Genomic DNA, 20,170 nt, shown 5'->3' with positions numbered 1-20,170 from the left:
TTAATACCACTGAGCTGTACACGTAAAAATGGTTAAAGTTGTAAATTTTATGTTCTGTGTATTTTACTACAATGAAAAAATTGGGGGAAAATGAAAAGCATTAAGGCTTGTGGTGTCTCTTTCACTGTTTCATACACATAATTAAATTCTCACAGACATTCTCATTATTAAACTAGATTTTTTTAATACTGAAATACAGACTTCTCTACTCTTCTCTCCAGAGCATATAGCCTACCTTGGACATAAACCCTTTGAGGAAGCTGATGTTTCTCTCATAGCTATGTGTATATAATGACATCTATTTTGTTCCTACCTTTATAATGAAAAATTTCAAACATATACAAAGGAAGAGAGAAAGGAATAATGAAACCCCTTACAGCTATCCACCCAGCTTAAAATACTTAATCAACTCATAGACAGTTTATCTATAATTTCACTCACTTTACTCTTCTTCCCCCAGTGGATTATTGTGAAGCAATCCCAAACATCGTATCATTTCAACCATAAATATTTCAGTATATTATCTTTACATACTAAAAGATACTGATGAAAGATACATACTGAAAGATACAGACAGTGTCCTGCATAAATTCCTGTACTGGTGGGTCAGATTTCTGATATAAGCATTCCTCCAGTAAACCATATATTAGATACAGAAATGTTATGTATATTCATTCATTCTACTGTACTTCCTTACAAGTTAAACTACTAGGATGTAGGACTATCCAACAAGAAAATCAAGAAAAAAAGTAGCTTGAACAGTTAGTTTCAACAGCAGGAGGATCATTTATCAAGGGTGGTCTTAGAGACCTCTTAGGAAAGAGATGGAGAAAAGTAACACAAATATCACACACACTCAACCTCACTCTCTCCCCACCTCTCAGAACTGAGTTTCATATGATATAAGTTATTTGGTATATTATAACACAACCCAGTGATATTATATAACAATCATTATACGTAAAGTAATACTCATAGCTGCATATTTTATAAAACAAATGCAATCAAACTGGCTCAATGCAGAAAATTTCTATTCAACTGTCCTTACCTTTTGTTGGACTGAGATTCTGATCTATAAATCCTCTTAGTTCTGCATTTGTGGAAGGCAAACCAACCTGAATAAAATAGTTTTAAAAATTAAAAATAGAATCTTAAGTATTATGTGATCATTTAATAAGTTATTTTATACCTTCCACTGAAGATTCCATGTAAAATAATAAACACAGCCACATAAAAATGAATTAATTATATCAACAATAGGAGTAGAAATTAAAAGAAAATGTTGCTTGCAATGGGAAAAGCAGGAATTGTACAGATTAAGATAAAAATCAATGAAATAATGTTACTTGTGAGCAGAACTGAGACCTACAGATTTTACTGATGGTTTTTTTGAAAGCAAGTTGTGGCAGCCATGAAGCTGCCAACAGATTTACCAAAATTCCATTTTCATGTTGCCCTTAATTTTTACTGTTCACAATCACTGCCTATTATGCGTTTTTCAACATTGTGATACGTAATGGATCAGATAAAGACCATTAATACTATACCACAGAGGTGAGATCTACTGGTCTCAAATACAACTGCTTGGGCTCATATTCTGGTTCAGTAAGACACATGGTCATGTTCAAATCACACAAGCTCTCTATACCTCAGTCTTCTGAACTGGTGCTAGAAGTGCTTATCATCAGTTTAGGTTATTAGAAAGATTAAGATAATTCATATAAAGCATCTAGCCCAGTGTAAGGCACAAAGTGCTCAATTCATGTTAACCTTCATTACTTTAATATGATACCTGGGGGCTATCTACAACAAGTGTAACTATAAATTCACCTTGAGGCAATTTATTTCATTTAATGTGATGGCCACTGGACTTCTTGGAATCATAGAGCTAAATACAGTAGTATCATCAAACAGAGTTTAAAAAATTTATTATAGAGCCAGGAATGAAAAGACTCTACATTTTTGAAAACTTGACATAAAGCAAGATTCTAATAAGTTGTTCTACTATTACTATTATGCTATTGTTTTAATCCTTGTAGATTTGTAATCTACCAAATGCTAACTTGGTACCTCAAACATCCTTTCAAAGTACTACCACACTGAAAAGATTTTAGTAAAAGGCGAAAGATTTATACGATCTGAAGAGAAACCAGAGCATACACACTGAAAAGATTTTAAAGCACACAAAGGTTTATAACTTTATGTCTGTGCACTTGTGTTGTTTTTAAACTACACACTGTATTAGCATTATATATTCTTCATGAGAACTCATTTGACACTTCACAATTTCATAATGTAAGAGCTAATTATTTCATTATTTAATAATTCAAATGCACTACTAATAGCTGTTTCTTTTTGTCAAGAGATATGTTACCAGAAATATTTCTACATATCATTCACATCATGGAAAAGTAATTCTGATGCAAACCTATTTCTCTCATTGAATACCAAATTTTTATGACAGCAGCTGAGCAGAAGACATCTAAAATGCAGCTTCTTAATCCTATGTATATAATGGTGCAGATACTTAATTCTATCTAGCTTCTTATAAGTATGCTATTAGAAGTAAACCCTTTGCAACAAAATTTGCAACAAATTACCACTACATGGATCTCCAGAGTTGTTCACAAATATTAATGGCGAGCTTTACTTGTAAATGCCAAGAGTTTACTGTGGCATCACTAACATGCCGCCCTTTTATAACAAAATTTTTTGCTATAAAAAGAGAAAGACAAAACTTTCATTGGTGTTCTACTGTAAAAAGAAAGTAAAGAAGGCGAAGACAGACTTTAATATTCCAAGGTTAATACAATGTGATCATTTAATACATGTGTTACAATTATTTCAAAAGCATTAGTTTATACCTTTTTGTTACTAAACAAAGATAACGGCAAAAACCTCAACTGAAACCACATATTCACAGTGGAGAGAGTTCACAGTTACTGAGTTACTGTTATGCTTAAACACCTGCTCTTAATGGCCAACTTCTGCAGAGTGAAGCAGTGAATCAATTTGGAAACTTTTAAACAGAAGTACATTTGCATCTTAATAACCAACAAATTACACACTAAAAAGACAAAGGTCAGTTGTGGGTCAATACTATATGCTGATTTGGGTCCAGTAGATGGAGAAGTGTTTGTATCTAGACTTTAAATAAACACTAAAATTAATTTAATTAAAATTTCAAAAATGCAATAATTTCTGCTTTCATAAACACTTTACAGTTTAAAGACAAAGAAAAGGATTATTTGAGAATAGAAAAAGTTGGCTAGGAAAGGCATTTAAAAACAGCCTTTTTCCTTATTCTACTTAAAAAGGATATAATAATAATGGTTCACAGAGCAAAAGAAAAAGGTGAACTCATTTTATGTAAAATTTTTTACCTAACAAGGTCCTGAGAAAAGGCTTCTACTGGGTTATTCAAACACTGTGCTGCACACTGTAAACAGTCACTAAATGTCTGTAGAATAAAAAATATACAAGCCTAGTTTTTAAGAATAAAATCATATTTCCCACTAACAGCATTATAATTTCATTGACATTAACATATTTAGATTGACAACTGAAAGACAAGATTCAGAATGAGATGATTTGTATTCCAAGTTCAGCTCTGACATTTACAAGCAAGGTGATCTTGGAACAATCACTGCAAAATGGAGCTGACAAAACACGTGCACAACAAACTCAGAGAGCTCCTTAGATCAAATTAAATAATTATGTGAATATGATTATTAATGAAAGCAATGTTCAAGTGTGGATTGTTATTCAAATGGTAATGGTAATGGCTTTTAACTTTTCAACACTGACAGTCAATTCATAGGAGATGCAAGGGACCAATAAATGAATGAACATACAACATACCAGTTTGACTTAGTTAGTAATGAGGGAAATGAATAAATTACATACCATTTTTTGCTGATTATACTGACAAAGATTAAAAAGAAAATAACGGGGGGGGGGGGGGGGCGCCTGAGTGGCCCAGTCAGTTGAGCTACTCAGGTCATGATCTCACAGTTCATGAGTTGGAGCCTAGAGCTCACTGCTGACAGCACAGAGCCTGCTTCAGATCCTCTGTCCCCTTCTCTCTGCTCCCTCCCCTGCTCTCATGCATTCGCTTTTTCTTTCTCTCAAAAATAAACATTAAAAAAAAAAAAAAAAAAGAAAGGGGAATGGCACTCTCATATACCACTGATGAATATATAAATTGGTGCAACCTTTCTGAAATGCAATTTAGCAATATGAAACAAAAGCCCCCAAAAGCACACACCCTTTCGGCCAGTAATTTCATTAAGACTTTGCCTTATGAGAATAATCCAATGAGTAAGAAAAAAAAAAAAAAGAAAAAAGAAAGAAAGAAAGAAAGAAAGAAAGAAAGAAAGAAAGAAAGAAAGAAAGTTTAAAAAAAAAATGGAAATAACTTGGGGTGCCTCAGTGGTTCAGTCAGTTAAGCATCTGACTTCAGCTTAGGTCACGATCTCACAGTTTGTGAGTTTGAGCCCCACATCAGGCTCTCTTCTTTCAGTGCAGAGCCCGCTTCAGTTTGTCTGTCCCCCTGTCTCTTCCCCTCCTCCACTGCCCCTCACTCTCCCTCTAGAAATATAAATAAACTTAAAAAATATAAAAATAGAGGGGCACCTGGGTGGCTCAGTCGGTTAAGCGTCTGACTTCGGCTCAGGTCATGATCTCAAGGCTTGTGAGTTTGAGCCCCGAGTCAGGCTCTGTGCTGACAGCTCAGAGCCTGGAGCCTCTTCAGATTCTGTGTCTTTCTCTCTCTCTGCCCCTCCCCGCTCACTTTCTCTCAAAAATAAATAAACATTAAAAAAATTTTTAAAAATATATAAAAATAGAAATAACTTAATGGCCAATATTAAGAAAGTATAATGCCTATTTAGTAGATAACATAAAACAGTCATTTAAAATGGTTGCAGAGATATTAAGATAAGAAAAGACATTCATCACAGAGATTAAGCTAAACAGTAGGTTACAAAACAGCATGACATTTTTATTAGAAATATATACATATATTTTTTACATACACACACACTTGTATATATACCAGATGTCTTCCTAGGCAAAATTCTGCTGCTAATCTCTATGCCGTTTCCTTATCTGTATTTTCTAATTTTTCTATAATGAGTATCATGGCTTACATTTTTAAAAATGTTTTTAATTTATTTTTGAGAGAGAGACAGAGGGCGAGTCGGGGAGGTGCACAGAGAGACACACACAGAGAGAGAGAGAGAGAGAGAGAGAGAGAGAGAGAGAGAGAGAGAGAGAGGCATTGAATCTGAAGCAGATTCTAGGCTGTGAGCCATCAACACATAGCTCAATGCGGGGCTCAACCCCACAAAGCATGAGATCATGACCTGTGCCAAAGTCGGACGCTTAACCAACTGAGCCACCCAGGCACCCCAAGGCTTACATATTTTTTAAAAGATTATTTGACAAGGCTCAAAATACACATCAAATTACCTTCCAAATTCTTGATTGTATATTGAGGGAGCTTAAGTTAGAACACACCTGCATTTGTGGTCATGAAGCGTATCAGTGGCTACTAGATACCATTTGACAACAATTTTATCTCAGAAACAATGAATATATTGCCAGCTTTACAGAACTTACTTTTTGCAAAATGACCCATCCCACAATCCATGTAGTTTCAGTATGGCTGTTAATCCTTGAGCTTCAATTGTGCTATTTCAACAAAAGTGGACCCATGACCCAGACCTGGCCCACTTCTTTCTCCACTTGTCTAACTGAACATGTGGGCCAAGCAGGGTCAACCAAAGCTCCTCCAGGGAATCTGAAATATACACGCTAAAAAAGAAAAGTTCCCTCTCTTCTTCTGATATAAGAATTATAAGGCCAATATAGGGTATTCTGCTACCATATAGAGCCAAGAGATGGAAAAAGGGAGACTAGATCCCTGACACCATCATGTGATCCCCTGAATCCAGATATGTTTGAAGCCACACTACTCCAAACTTTTCAGTTATGTGAATCAACACATTCCATTTTTTGCCTTAAGCTATTTTGAATAGGGTCGCTATCATTTGTAATCATGAGGCCTACTATGGCATGGATAAGGCAAAAACAACTCTTCACAAAAAACCTGCTCTCGTAAGAGAAATGTAACATGAGAAACAGAAAATAAGGATGTAAATATTTGAGTATGTGTTTACTAATGCCTCTCTAAGACCTGTGCGTGTGTCTGAACTACTGAGTTAAGTGCCAAATGAGTCTCCTGCTTCTACTATGCCCCTCTTCAATCTATTGACTCAGCAGTCAGGACAAACTTTCTAAGATGGTAAGTCAGGTCATGCAATTATCCACCAAATCTCTAATGGCTCCTTACTGACATTTCAAATACACACCCAACGCCCCAGTCCTTGAGGGTCCACATGATCCAGCCCCTGTTTCCCTTCTGACTTCATCCCCTACCACTATCCCTTGCTTAGTCTGTTCCACTTATAAAACTGGTCACCTTGCTGTTTCTTAAACAACCACACCTTTTCCTGCCTCTACCTGGAATGATCTTTTCCCATATATTCATATGATTGGCTTCTTCTTGGATTGAGACTCAAGAGCATTGTCTGAATGTCATGCCCTTAAAGAGAACTCTCTGAACACCTGAGTTGAAAGAGCTCTCCCTTGCTACCATCACCCTCTTTCTTCTTACCCTATTTTATTTTTCTTCGTGACATTTATCATTACCTGACAGTATATATGTATCCACTGTCTTCTCTCACTAGACTATAAGCCCAAAGAAGGCAGGAGCCTAGAACAGGATCAGGTACATGTATTTGGTGGGTGGGGGAAGAAGGAGAATGAATTGTTTGTGGCACTGTGAACTAGTATAATCCTTTCACTAAGTATCTTGACAAAACATATTAAAAGCCACAAAAATGTTCGTATCTATTGCAGAATAGGTAGTAAACTTGATTGGTTATTTTCAGACAGTCTATTCCAATTCTTTTCCACATACATTAGCCTAATCTGAGGTTTGACTTCTCCATGTCCCTAACTCAAAGGTATCAAAAGACCATCAGCTCATCACTTATCCCTCTCCCCCTACGATGCCATAGCAGAAAGAGAAATATATTGCTCACTGTTTGATTTCTTCCAAATATACAAACAAAATAATGGGAGTATAATCATCACTGGTTCAAATGTTTTATGCTACTTTAGGGAAACAACTTTTAATATAGTGAATTGTACATATGACTAAGAAGATGATATTTGATTCAAGGCACATTTTAAGCCAAAATATGCTTGCTATTTGAATGTTAACCATCTTGTGGTTCAGGATAACTTTTACCTCCCCTTTTTCCTAAAGGAGAAAAAAAAAAATCAGGATAATATCCTATAAGAAAATTCCCTATACACAGACTAAAACTTTGTTTCTTCTTTCCCCCCAACAGCACTTTAACAAATATGTAAGTCTTAGATTAAAGCCTACTACTCCTGATAATTTATCCTAATGAAATTAATTAAATTATAATGAAACAAAATCTATATCTGCTTACAGCTACTTACAGCATGTCAAAAGCAAAGTTAATAATAGGAAAATAGAGATAAATAATTAAGGTGGTTGTTGTTTTTTTTTTTTAATGTTATTCTTTAGATGTATAACAGGCAGTATTTGGAACTGCCTGGCTTACAAAAGACCTTTCCACACAATAGAATGCTGGCTCTTCCTGGTCGCAATTAACTAAACCATTAGTAGACATCACACTTGAGCAGTGTCAGAGGTCCACCCCAAGGAGTTTGGAATTGGAGCTCACGTGGGCAGACAGGATCTGCCAAGCTGCCTCCTTCCTTTCCTTCACACCTCTCTTTCTCTGAACAGGCTGGCTCTGTAACACATATATTGAGATGCTGCCTGGAAAACTAAGGAGCATGATTTGCAGAGAGAGAGAGAGAGAGAGAGAGAGTATGAAGCAGATGCACACAGACAAGCAGAGTTAATAAATGGAAACTAAACACTGCTTCAGTTCCTGGTAGATTTCAAGTTCCTGTACTCAGATCTTTCTGAGGGCCCACTAAATTCCTACTCATAAATTGTTTGAGACATTCCAGTATCTTTATAATAAATTCCCTTTTTAAGGTAGCCTAAGCTGGCTTCTGTTACATGCAATCAAAGATTCCAACATGACAATCTGGGAACAGTAAAGCAATTGTAAGTTATTTCCCTAAATGTTGTAGTATTTATTTTCTAGCATAATCCTCACATAACTGGAAACAAATCCATTGATACAGCCTGACAATAAGAAAATAACTTGAAAGGAAGTAGATTCAGAAATGATAGCCTCAAGCAGAGGAAACAAACTGAATAAGTTCTCCAAAAAATCCAAAATCTAATGTCCCCTCAGGAATCATCTCATGGAAGATAGCAAGCTTCTTTTGAACAATATCCAGTATACATATTCCCTTATGTCCACAAGAAAAAAACTGGGCCAAAGAAAACAGTGATCTTCTAAGTAAAAATCTCCAGCAAGCACGAAAACAAATTTATTACAGTACCAAAAAAGGAGAGGGGTGGGAAACTTTCTACAGATGGAAATTTTGCAGCTGTTGAGACGACACAACTTGGCAGCAATTTATAAGAATGCTACCGTGTCCAGTAGAATGCTATATTCAACAGCACTAAAGTTTACTATCTTGCTCTATGCATAAACAAAAACAATTATAAATTAATGCCAGTAAAATGAACTTACTTAATTAGAATAGTGAAGAAAATGTGCATAGGGAAAAGTACAACTCACATTAAGAATATCACGTTTAAAAATTTACAAATACTTACATTTTTTGCCGTCATGTCAAACTGTATTCGATTTAAAATTCTGTAAAGCCATTAAAAAACAAACAAAAAACAAAAACAAAAAAAACTTCGTCTTCAATAACTCCTTAAAAGAACATCCTGTCAAAAGGGGAAAAGAGAGGGAACAGTAATATAATAACAATAATAATAGGCAATGTTCATGTCATATTTACCAAGTGACATGCATTGTTCTTTAAGGGGATCATTTAATCTTCACAACACTATGAGACATATACCATTTTAACCCTCATTTTCCAGATAGAAATTTGGGCTTACAGAAGTTAAAAAATTTGACCAATCAACTCAGCTAACAAGTGATAAAACCTGGGCTTTGAAATATCATACTATGTTACTTTAGATAATGCAATGAAAGAAACATCAAGGCTTATTGGAGAAATAGCCAATTCCAGAGCTGGGGCAGGAGATGTACAAGATATGACTAGAACATTTTATTGTACAATAAGGAAGAGCTCAAGAAATGATGGAGATATATCAAAAGTATACAGGAGCCAGCCTAAAGGGCCTACAACTGGACAATCTGGAACAACTGAGCGCCAAAGTATACAGTGACAGTAACAGATTATGACTATAAACTCTTTGAATAAAGTAACGATCCAGGACTGCATACTGATAAAAAGCAGATTAAACGAAATAATGAGGAAGAAGGGAAAGCTCTTCTTTGCAATTCAATACCAACTAGTAAATAGAAAGGAATAACGACGTAAGAAAACCACCAATTTGTAAACATCATAATAACTGATTAGACAAGGATCATTATTGGATACTACAACTAGTGGGTGAAAGTGGGTGAGAAAAAGGATATTTACACAGTCTTGAAATATCACCCCACAAAATACCTACTAATTCAAATTTCACAGTGAAGAAACCTGACACACACCACATAGCCAAAGTAATCAAACCTATCAAATAACCACCAACAGTGGCACAAACCAACATCACGCGTCTCCACAAGTGCACTGAGATGGATATAATATCACTTCTGAGGTATTTCCATCCAAATGCATAACCTAAATCTAATCATGAGGAAATATCAGAGAAATTTAAATGGAGGGTCATTCTATAAAATAACAGGTGAACTTTTCAAAAATGTTACTGTCATGAAAGAAAAAATAAAAAAACTTGACTAACAGTCCCGATTTAAAAAGACAAAAATCACGTAAAAATTAAATTCCAAGTATGATCCTGAAGTGGACTCTGGACCAGAAAAAAATACTTACTATGAACACCATTATTAGGGCTACTGGAAAAATTGAAATAGAGTCCACAGACTGGATAATAGTATTGTTTCAGTGTTCCATTTCCTGCTTTTGATCAGAGGACCATGGGATTTTTTTAGGTGGATGTGCTTGTTTTTAGAAAACATACACCAAAATATTTAGAAGTGGAGAGGTATGATAGCAGCAACTAGCTTTCAAATGATGAAAAAATATATATAATCTGTATATAGAGATAAAGTGGGAATGATAAAACAAATGTGGCAAATTTTGGCAACTGGTTAATCTGAGAAAAGGGTATTTAGAAGTTATTTGCCCTACTTTTGCAACTTTCCTCTTATTTTACCATCATTTCAAAATTAAAGCTTTAATAAAGAAATTTAAGGGGAAGGAAAAAATAAAATTTAATTTGGAAAAGACCATAAGCAATAGGAGCTTGAAGAAACAGGAACTCCAAAATGTCCATCTCATACACTAGAATTGGAATCTATAAGTAAAACTTTGTGGGCAAAAAAAAAAAAAAAAAAAAAAAAGTATTCTTACTTTTCTTATTTTTTAACTTTTTAAAAATGTTATTTATTTTAGAGAGAGTCCACGCACACAAGAGCAGAGGAGAGAGACAGAGGGAGAGAGAGAATCCTAAGTAGGCTTCACGCTCAGCACAGAGCCCGACATGGGGCTCCATCCCACAAACTGGTGAGATCATGACCTGAGTGGGAAACATGAGTTGGACACTCAACCAACTGAGCCACCCAGACACCCTGAGCATGGATTTTTTTTTAATTTAGGCTCAATCTCAGCTCTGACACTTAGCTGTGTGACCTTGAACAAAGTGACTTAACCACTTTGAGCTTCAGTGTCCTCATTTGAAAAACAGGTATACTGAGTTTTTCAGGGTTATGTTAAGCAGTAAATTAGGTACAATCTGTCCAAATGAAAATCATCAGATCCACCAAGTTAATACACCAAATTTTATTCATAAACACTGAACATTCCTAATCACAAAGAGTCAATTTTATTTATTTTATTTAAAAAAAAATTTTTTTTTCAACGTTTTTTATTTATTTTTGGGACAGAGAGAGACAGACAGAGCATGAACGGGGGAGGGGCAGAGAGAGGGAGACACAGAATCGGAAACAGGCTCCAGGCTCTGAGCCATCAGCCCAGAGCCCGACGCGGGGCTCGAACTCACGGACCGCGAGATCGTGACCTGGCTGAAGTCGGACGCTCAACCGACTGCGCCACCCAGGCGCCCCTTAAAAAATTTTTTTAATGTTTAGTTATTTTTGAGAGAGACAGAGACAGAGTGCGAGCAGGGGAGGTGCAGAAATAAGTTCTGGGAGACACAGAATCTGAAACAGGCTCCAGGCTCTAAGGTGTCAGCACAGAGCCCGACATGGGGCTTGAACTCATGAACCACGAGACCATGACCTGAGCTGAAGTCGGACACTTAACCAACTGAGCCACCCAGGCATCCCACGAAAAGTCAATTCTAAATATTTCTAAGATTACCTTCTGACCTATTGAAATGTATTTTTTTATTCTTTTTTTTTTTAACGTTTATTTATTTTTGAGATAGAGAGAGACAGAGCATGAATGAGGGAGGGTCAGAGAGAGAGGGAGACACAGAATCTGAAACAGGCTCCAGGCTCTGAGCTGTCAGCACAGAGCCCAATGCGGGGCTCGAACTCACGGACCGCAAGATCATGACCTGAGCTGAAGTTGGACGTTTTAACCGACTGAGCCACCCAGGTGCCCCTGAAATGTATTTTTTTAATGTTTATTTATTTTTGAAAAAGAGAGAGACAGAGTGTAAGCGGGGGAGGGGTAGAGACAGACAGGGAGACCCAGAACCCAAAGCAGGCTCCGGGCTCCAAGCTGTAAGCACAGAGCCCCACACAAGGCAAGGCTCGAACCCACGAACCGCAAGATCATGACCTGAGCCGAAGTCAGAGGCTTAACCGACTGAGCCACCCAGGTGCCCCTAAATGTACAACAAAAAATAAGGAAGGGTTTTCCATTCAAAGTTCCTGTTAAATTTTAGAAACCTGCTAGATCTAAGGCAGATATTGTTGCCTATCCAGTATCTTTCCCTCTTCTTCCTTAGGAGAAGTTGAAGGTGGCAATATGCCCAACTAAAGAAAAGCACTACATTCTCACTCTCCCTTTCAGATGTGCTGACTATATGACATAATCCTGGTCAGTGAAATATAAGCAGACATCATTGGGTTGAGCTACCAGATTCAACTAGTAAATGTCCTTTTTCCCTTCTCCCACTTCTTCATTCCAGAATATGGTTGTAATGGTCAGGATTGCTTCTAGCTTCATTACAATATTCAGTATTCAGTATGGTACTATATTTCCTAATGGCTGGGCTATTGAGCAACACTGTGATATTCACCCAACTAAAAGAAAAAATCTAACAGAGCGTTATTATTTCAGCACACAATAACAAGTGGCTACCAATAAAATACTTAACCACATTAATTAACTTTAACTTAATTTTGTTTAGTATTCCCTTTGTATCCTCTCACCAGAACTAAGTACAAACTAAAACCTCTAAATGTTACCTAAATGATAAATGTTTGAAACAGAGCCAAAGCACATGGATTTCTTGAGTAAATTTACATTAACATCTCTGTGCCTCAATTTCTTCATCTTCAAAATAGTAATAAATAGCACTTAATTCAACAAGTCAAGATAACACATGGCCTAGCACAGTGTAAGCCCTCAACGTTAGAGAAAAAAGTAGTTTGCTGTTTTCTCATGACAAATTAAGGTTTCTTCTTCCAAAGTAAATAATACATAATTCACATGTAGTAGAAGTAAAAAATACCACACCATAAATCTAGTTTAAAAAGGAAACAATGTGTCTAATTGTGGTTGAGAAAAACTGTCCTAAAATTAACAAAAGTAGGCAATAACTTTATTCATTGATTTATTTATTCATTCAGTAAGCACTGAACACTATGTGCAAGGCACTAATCGAGGCACTGAAGACATCGTAGTAGATGAAAGAGCAAGCATAAACCTTCAAATGTAATTTAAATTATGTAAAATTACATTAAGAAAAATGTTATAAAAAGAAATGGGATTATGATAGAGATCTGCCTCATTCAATTAAAAATGAAGAAGTATGCTATACTGCCTTTGAGAGCGTACAGCCTTTGATTTAAAAACACACATTTCTAATAAAAAAAATTTTTAATACTAGATAAATAAATAAACAAACAAACCAACCAACCACATTTCTAGGGCACCTGGGTGGCTTAGTAGGTTAAGCGCCGACTCTTGGTTTAGGCTCAGGTTATGATCTCACAGTTTTGTGGGTTCGAGCTCTGCATCAGGCTCCACGCTGACAGTGCAGAGCCTGCTAGGGATTCTGTCTCCCTCTCTCTCTCTGCCCCTCCCCCACTCGCACTGTCTCTGTCTCTCTCAAAATAAACTTTTTTAAAAAAGTAAATAAATAATTAATAAAAATGCACATTTCTAAGTATTTTTAAAGCTTTTGCTTTTAAACATTGTCTTCAATCTAAAATTTATTTGCAACATATTAAAACCAAGTATCTAGAAAGTAAATACACATGGCACTGAATATTTCAAGAACCTGCCATCTTTGGTGGCACTGGTGATTTTCAAAGATAAACCAGTCATGTGCACTAATGCATTATGTTTTATCCTAGCTCAACAACTGTATACTTTTTCCTGTCACTAAACTCTTCAGTTGGTTAAAAAATAAGTTGGATTTCTTCTTCCAGCTTCATGAACACATTATGTCAAGCTCAAAAAGTCAATCTTTGTGACCTCACCATCTGCCATGATCTCTTGTCAGTTTCAAACAATGCAACTCCCACAGATGGTCTCAAAATGCAAATCCTTTTCCTTCCCAATCACAATTAGCAGCTCTGGCCACAAAGCCTTTTAAAATTGTACAGCACTAATCAAAATAAGGAGAAGGAATAATTATGGATAAGTCTGTAGGATTAACATCACCTAAATCTGGGTATGTAGACTTTCTAACACTGCTGAAAAAGAGGCTATGAAACAATTACATTTCAGCAAAGGCAGCATATTTAAATGAAGACATTACTAATTTTAAAAACATGCCCATGTTTCAAAGTCTGGAGAACATACAAAACAATAATCAAATATCTAAAGAAACAAATAATCAGCCATGATCCCACCTCTCACAGGCAACTACAATAAGCTTTGGGTATAACATCCTTCGGTGTTCTCTTTCTGTACTCTGACTCCCGTAAGTGGTATTAATGAGAAGATATTTTCATACAAAGTGGTAGTGTGTAACTCTTTCTTAGGTGATGAGCATTTCCAAACACTCTCCTAAATGCTTCACAGGCATGATTTCATACCATTCATACCACAACTCTATCAGATAAATATTATTACATGTTTAAGATGACAAAACTGAGCTTTAGAGAGTTGAAGTAACTTGCCTGGTTAACCAACTGTGTAAATGGCAATGCCGGTATATCAACCTGGGATCTCAGACCAGTAGACATGTTCTTAATTATTATGCTAATTTCCATAATATATCTGACTTGAGATATAACAGATTCTCAAAATATAACAAAATATGCAATTACTATTACAATACATGTATACAAAAGGATAATTTACTACACCAACAACATCCTTGAAAGTTTCATATGGCACAGGTCACATATCTTTGGGTCAGGTTTTAACCTTTTTTAGTTCTTTCTCTTTTTTAATTTCAATATTAAATAGAAATTTTCTTTATTTTTGAGTACATAAGTAAACTTCATTTTTTTTATAGCTACATAGTATTCCTTTACATCATTGTACCATAATTTATGATATAGTCCCCTAGCAATGGACATTTAGACTTCTTAAGGCTACAAACTGGTGTCAGTAATCACATTTTAATGACTCAATCCTTAATGTTTGATCTGGTCTCCGACTACCTCTCCATCTCTGTGTTGAGTCACTTCCTCTCTGTGATCTAATTCTACTGGTCTTCTGTCAGTTCCTCAAAAACATGCTCCTCCTGCCTCAGGGCCTCCACACACGCTGTTTCCTCAGCCTGAAATATTCACCAAAGTTAATTCCTATCCTTTAGATTTCTTCTCAATGTCACTTCCACAGGGAAAACTGTCCCTCTCCTGCTACCAGACTAGGTCAGGGTCTCCCTCTATTTACCCTCTCGTACTTTCTTCTTTCACAGACACACCAGCTTCTCATTATCTATTTATTTGTGTGATTATCAGAATGTGGCCTATCTCTGACAACTAAAGTGTAAGTTTCATGAGGACAGTGACCCTATCTGTTCACTATTATATATACCCAGTGTCTGGTACATGGTTGGAACTCAAGTGATATTTGTTTTTTGTTTGTTTTAAAGAAAATATTTATTTGATGAATTACATACTCAATATTTTATTTTCTTCATCCTTTAATAGCATGATAATCTTGGAGCACCTGGCTGCCTCAGTCAGAAGAGCATGCAACTCCTGATCTTGGGGTCGGTCGTGTTGGGTGTGGAGACTACTTAAATAAATAAATAAATAAATAAATAAATAAATAAATAGAATGATAATCTCATTTAACAATGACTTGAAAGCAGAAAATGAAAAGATTTTTAACCATATACCACATTTACACCTCTGAAATGTCATTAAGCTATATAGGATAATTTTGAGTGACAATTTTCTACCATGAACAGAAAGGTTTTTTTGGATCCAGCAGTGTATTTGTGTTTCATTAATTTAAGTTATAAGAAAAATATTTATAAAAGGGCACATTTAATTTCACTAATTTTTAAGGTGAAAACAACAGTACACAAGAGAAAATCTGAAAAACACTTTTACCAAAAGCTACTCTTCCAAAGAACCGTCAACATTTTACAAAGGAAAAGAGGGGCACCTGGGTGGCTCAGTCGGCTGAGGGTCTCACTTTGGTTCAGGTCATGATCTCCCGGTTCATGGGTTCAAGCCCTGTATCATGCATGCTCTATGCTGACAACTCAGAGCCTGGAGCCTGCTTCAGATTCTGTGTCTCCCTCTCTCTCTCTGCCTCTCCCCTGCTTGCAGTCTGTCTCTCTCTCATGAATAAATAAACATTAAAAAAAAATCTTTAATTAAAAAAAAGGAAAAGAAAATTGGTTTTATGTTCATTGCTTATTTTTTAAGTTGAAAAAAATTTTCCAGTGTTACATAAGCTTTTATTCAGGATCCTGAGCAACAATAAAACCTGATTAATACTATAAGCAATCAATAACAACTTTTAACAGTCTTCTACAGACATGTAGTGAAATGATGAATAATGTTGTCTCAGCGCTACTCATTCATTTACTTATTCAATAAATACTTACTGAATGTCCGCTGCATGTCAAACACTAGGCTGAGCATTAAAGATACTACGAGAAACAATAACAGTCCCTGCCTTTGTGGAACCTACATTTAGGCATTAAACATGCATTTTATAATTAACTACTTTATGACAATTACTGTAGGTGCTACTACAGTAGGCAAAAAAGATGCAAAGGAAATATGTACACTAAAGGACTGGGCCTCCAGTGGGTTTAGAGATTTCTTTCAGGAAGTGAAGTCTGAGCCAAACTCAACAAACAAGCAAACTTTGTAAACCAGAGGCAAAGACAGAGGGTACAACACAGCCCGAGGGAACAACCAGCAGCACAGGGAAATGAATGCTCATGGGAAGAAAAGCCTATGGGAAGTTGCAGAAACTGAAGGAAGATCTAGGTACCTGAAAACATAGGGCAAATGGGAGGGCTGCTAAGAGATGACACAAAAGCCAGAAAGAACAAAAAGGTGCACAGTGAAACCTCATCTGATTAGTGGGAAGCCTCAAAAAGATTTTAAGCAGGCAGCCAAACATCTGAACCAGAGAGATACTAAATTATGTTCACCAAAGATTATGTAGAAATTACTTGCATCTTAATTATTTAAAAACTAGCAATATCAGCTATATTCTGGAATTCTTTAGTAACTGAAATGCTCGCTCACTTCTTGTGTACATCAGATAAGTTTATAATTACCATCCATAATCCATTTATCTAACAAACTTAACTCAAAGAAACAAAACTCAAAGCAAATCCCAGAAATGAGAGGAAAAAAAAAAAAAGGGTCTCCAGCCTTCAAGTTAGCTTTCACAAAACCCATGCTTTAGTCAGTAACTCAAGTCCTCAGGCTTTCCTTCATGTTATTAATTTTAATTAACATAAAATTCTTACTAAATTTGCTTATCTTGATTTTCAGACGTCAAGCCAATTATATCCAGTAGAAAAGATGTAGTAATAGGGGAACAAATGGTTAGCTAGTGTTAGGGATGAGTACATTAGCAAAGTAATTCACAACTGATAGCTTAATACTAAAGAAAGATTAGACATAGAATTACATTTCACCAAGTAAATTCACTGAAGTAGAATTCCTTCCTTATTCCCTGACAAAATTGGGACTTATGACATGTTCCTTATATGTGCTTCTATATTGAAACCTAAGTGATATTTTTGTTTCAAACATTTCCATAGATTATAACATTTATTACCAGTTCTCACTCACTGAAAACAAGTCTACCCTGACCAAAGAAGCAATGTTAGAAGATATCACCCAAATTTAAAACAAAATCACATTTCAAAATCATGCCAAGACCTAACAGAAAGGTTCTTTAGTGCAAGCCAAATTTTTTTTTTTTTTTTTTTGCAAGCAATGCAAGCCAAATTTTAAACCATTATGCACTTATGTACAATGACAACACGGATTCAATCACTGGCTGCACATACGCTCTTCAGCAAAGTCACATTTCCAGATCAACACAGCTTTAGATTAGTAATACAAATGTTAAGACTTATCCCAACTTGATCCATCACAACAGGACAGGTGAGTTTTTAAAATATCATTTGGGTAGTAATAAATTTAGACAAAGTACTGTACAAAGAACTATGCAAGCATCAAACGTTCAATTTACCCAAAAGTGCACAAAGACAAAATTGCAGGCAATCAAAAAGGACTAATCTGTGAGGAAAATAGTACAATTTCCAATTGTCATTTGGAATACCACCATACTTATATAGGTACCTAATCTATATTCAAATGAAAATGAAACAATTTTAAAATCAGCATCATCATAAGAGCTATTTACTATATAAGTCCTCAAAATAACTGTGCAGAATAGTTATTCCATTTTAGGGGGTGGTGGGGGGGAGAGGGGTACTGAGTCAGAAAGCTTAAATAACTTCCCCAAGGTCACAGAGAACCAAAATTTACAATAAAGTTTACAGAAATGAGATGTTACTATACATATGTTCGATGATATCATGAAAAGATGAGTTCCAAGCAGTTTTCATTTTACATTTAAGATTTTTAGGAGATTGAAGGTTTGTGTTATTTACAAATGTTGAAGAATATAAACTAAATACTACACAGTTTAAAATGATCTAAAAGCGACTTCTGGAAAAATGGCAGGTCATAAGAACATTTGTCTCACGTGCATGAGCTCCCATCCTTAAAGATAATTATTGCATAATTTTTAATTTGATTTATTTAGTATTTACTAAATATTTAATAATAAACCAAAATTAACATTGATTTAAAAAAAAAAAGAGGGCAGGGGAGAGAGGGAAGATGGCGGCGTAGGAGGACGCTGGGCTCATCGCGCGTCCTGCTGATCACTTAGATTCCACCTACACCTGCCTAAATAACCCAGAAAACCGCCAGAGGATTAGCAGAACGGAGTCTCCGGAGCCAAGCGCAGACGAGAGGCCCACGGAAGAGGGTAGGAAGGGCGGCGAGGCGGTGCACGCTCCACGGACTGGCGGCAGGGAGCCGGGGCAGAGGGGCGGCTCGCCAGCCAAGCAGAGCCCCCGAGTCTGGCTGGCAAAAGCGGAGGGGCCGGAGGGACTGTGTTCCAACAGCAAGCGCGACTTAGCCTCTGGGAGGTCATAAGTTAACAGCTCTGCTCAGAAAGCGGGAAGGCTGGAGGACAAAGGGAGGGAGAGCTGCTGAGCCCCCGGACGGCAGAGCTCAGTTTGGTGGGGAACAAAGGCGCTCGCCAGCGCCATCTCCCCCGCCCATCCCCCAGCCAAAACCCCAAAGGGAACCAGTTCCCGCCAGGGAACTTGCTCGCTCCGCGCAAACACCCAACTCTGTGCTTCTGCGGAACCAAACCTCCGGAAGCGGATCTGACTCCCTCCCGCTGCCACAGGGCCCCTCCTGAAGTGGATCACCTAAGGAGAAGCGAGCTAAGCCTGCCCCTCCTGCCCCCGTGCACCTCGCCTACCCACCCCAGCTAATACGCCAGATCCCCAGCACCACAAGCCTGGCAGTGTGCAAGTAGCCCAGATGGCCATGCCACCCCACAGTGAATCCCATCCCTAGGAGAGGGGAAGAGAAGGCACACACCAGTCTGACTGTGGCCCCAGCGGTGGCCTGGGGGCAGACATCAGGTCTGACTGCGGCCCCGCCCACCAACTCCAGTTATATACCACAGCACAGGGGAAGTGCCCTGCAGGCCCTCACCACTCCAGGGACTATCCAAAATGACCAAACGGAAGAATTCCCCTCAGAAGAATCTCCAGGAAATAACAACTGCTAATGAACTGATCAAAAAGGATTTAAATAATATAACAGAAAGTGAATTTAGAATAATAGTCATAAAATTAATCGCTGGGCTTGAAAGCAGTATAGAGGACAGCAGAGAATCTCTTGCCACAGAGATCAAGGGACTAAGGAACAGTCACGAGGAGCTGAAAAGCGCTTTAAACGAAATGCAAAACAAAATGGAAACGACAACAGCTCGGATTGAAGAGGCAGAGGAGAGAAGAGATGAACTAGAAGATAAAGTTATGGAAAAAGAGGAAGCTGAGAGAAAGAGAGATAAAAAAATCCAGGAGTATGAGGGGAAAATTAGAGAACTAAGTGATACACTAAAAAGAAATAATATACACATAATTGGTATCCCAGAGGAGGAAGAGAGAGGGAAAAGTGCTGAAGGGGTACTTGAAGAAATTATAGCTGAGAACTTCCCTGAACTGGGGAAGGAAAAAGGCATTGAAATCCAAGAGGCACAGAGAACTCCCTTCAGACATAACTTGAATCGATCTTCTGCACGACTTATC

The 20,170-nt window shown here is 36.9% G+C and overlaps 1 protein-coding gene across 4 annotated transcripts in view; it reads right to left on the bottom strand.

Annotated features, from left to right (window-relative positions):
- TFDP2 (transcription factor Dp-2) overlaps positions 1-20,170 on the bottom strand; it is a 181,530-nt gene that overhangs the window by 115,081 nt on the left and 46,279 nt on the right. For 3 of the 4 annotated variants that reach the window (XM_019438420.2, XM_019438405.2, XM_019438409.2), the window contains exons 2-3: positions 8,804-8,920; positions 1,049-1,115 (exon numbers count right to left, since the gene is read on the bottom strand). In XM_019438420.2, coding sequence (XP_019293965.1) covers positions 1,049-1,115; positions 8,804-8,818 — 82 coding nt within the window. In that variant the 5' untranslated portion in view covers positions 8,819-8,920. Of the gene's footprint in view, positions 1-1,048; positions 1,116-8,803; positions 8,921-20,170 lie in introns of those variants that run through there. The other variant, XM_019438426.2, reaches the window with a different exon arrangement.

The sequence above is a fragment of the Panthera pardus genome, unplaced genomic scaffold, assembly GCF_024362965.1.
Source record: "Panthera pardus isolate Hobbes unplaced genomic scaffold, ASM2436296v1 HiC_scaffold_16, whole genome shotgun sequence".
Classification (NCBI taxonomy): domain Eukaryota; kingdom Metazoa; phylum Chordata; class Mammalia; order Carnivora; family Felidae; genus Panthera; species Panthera pardus.
The sequence above is the reverse complement of the archived record's forward strand: the minus strand, read 5'-3'. Positions and strand labels throughout refer to the sequence as shown.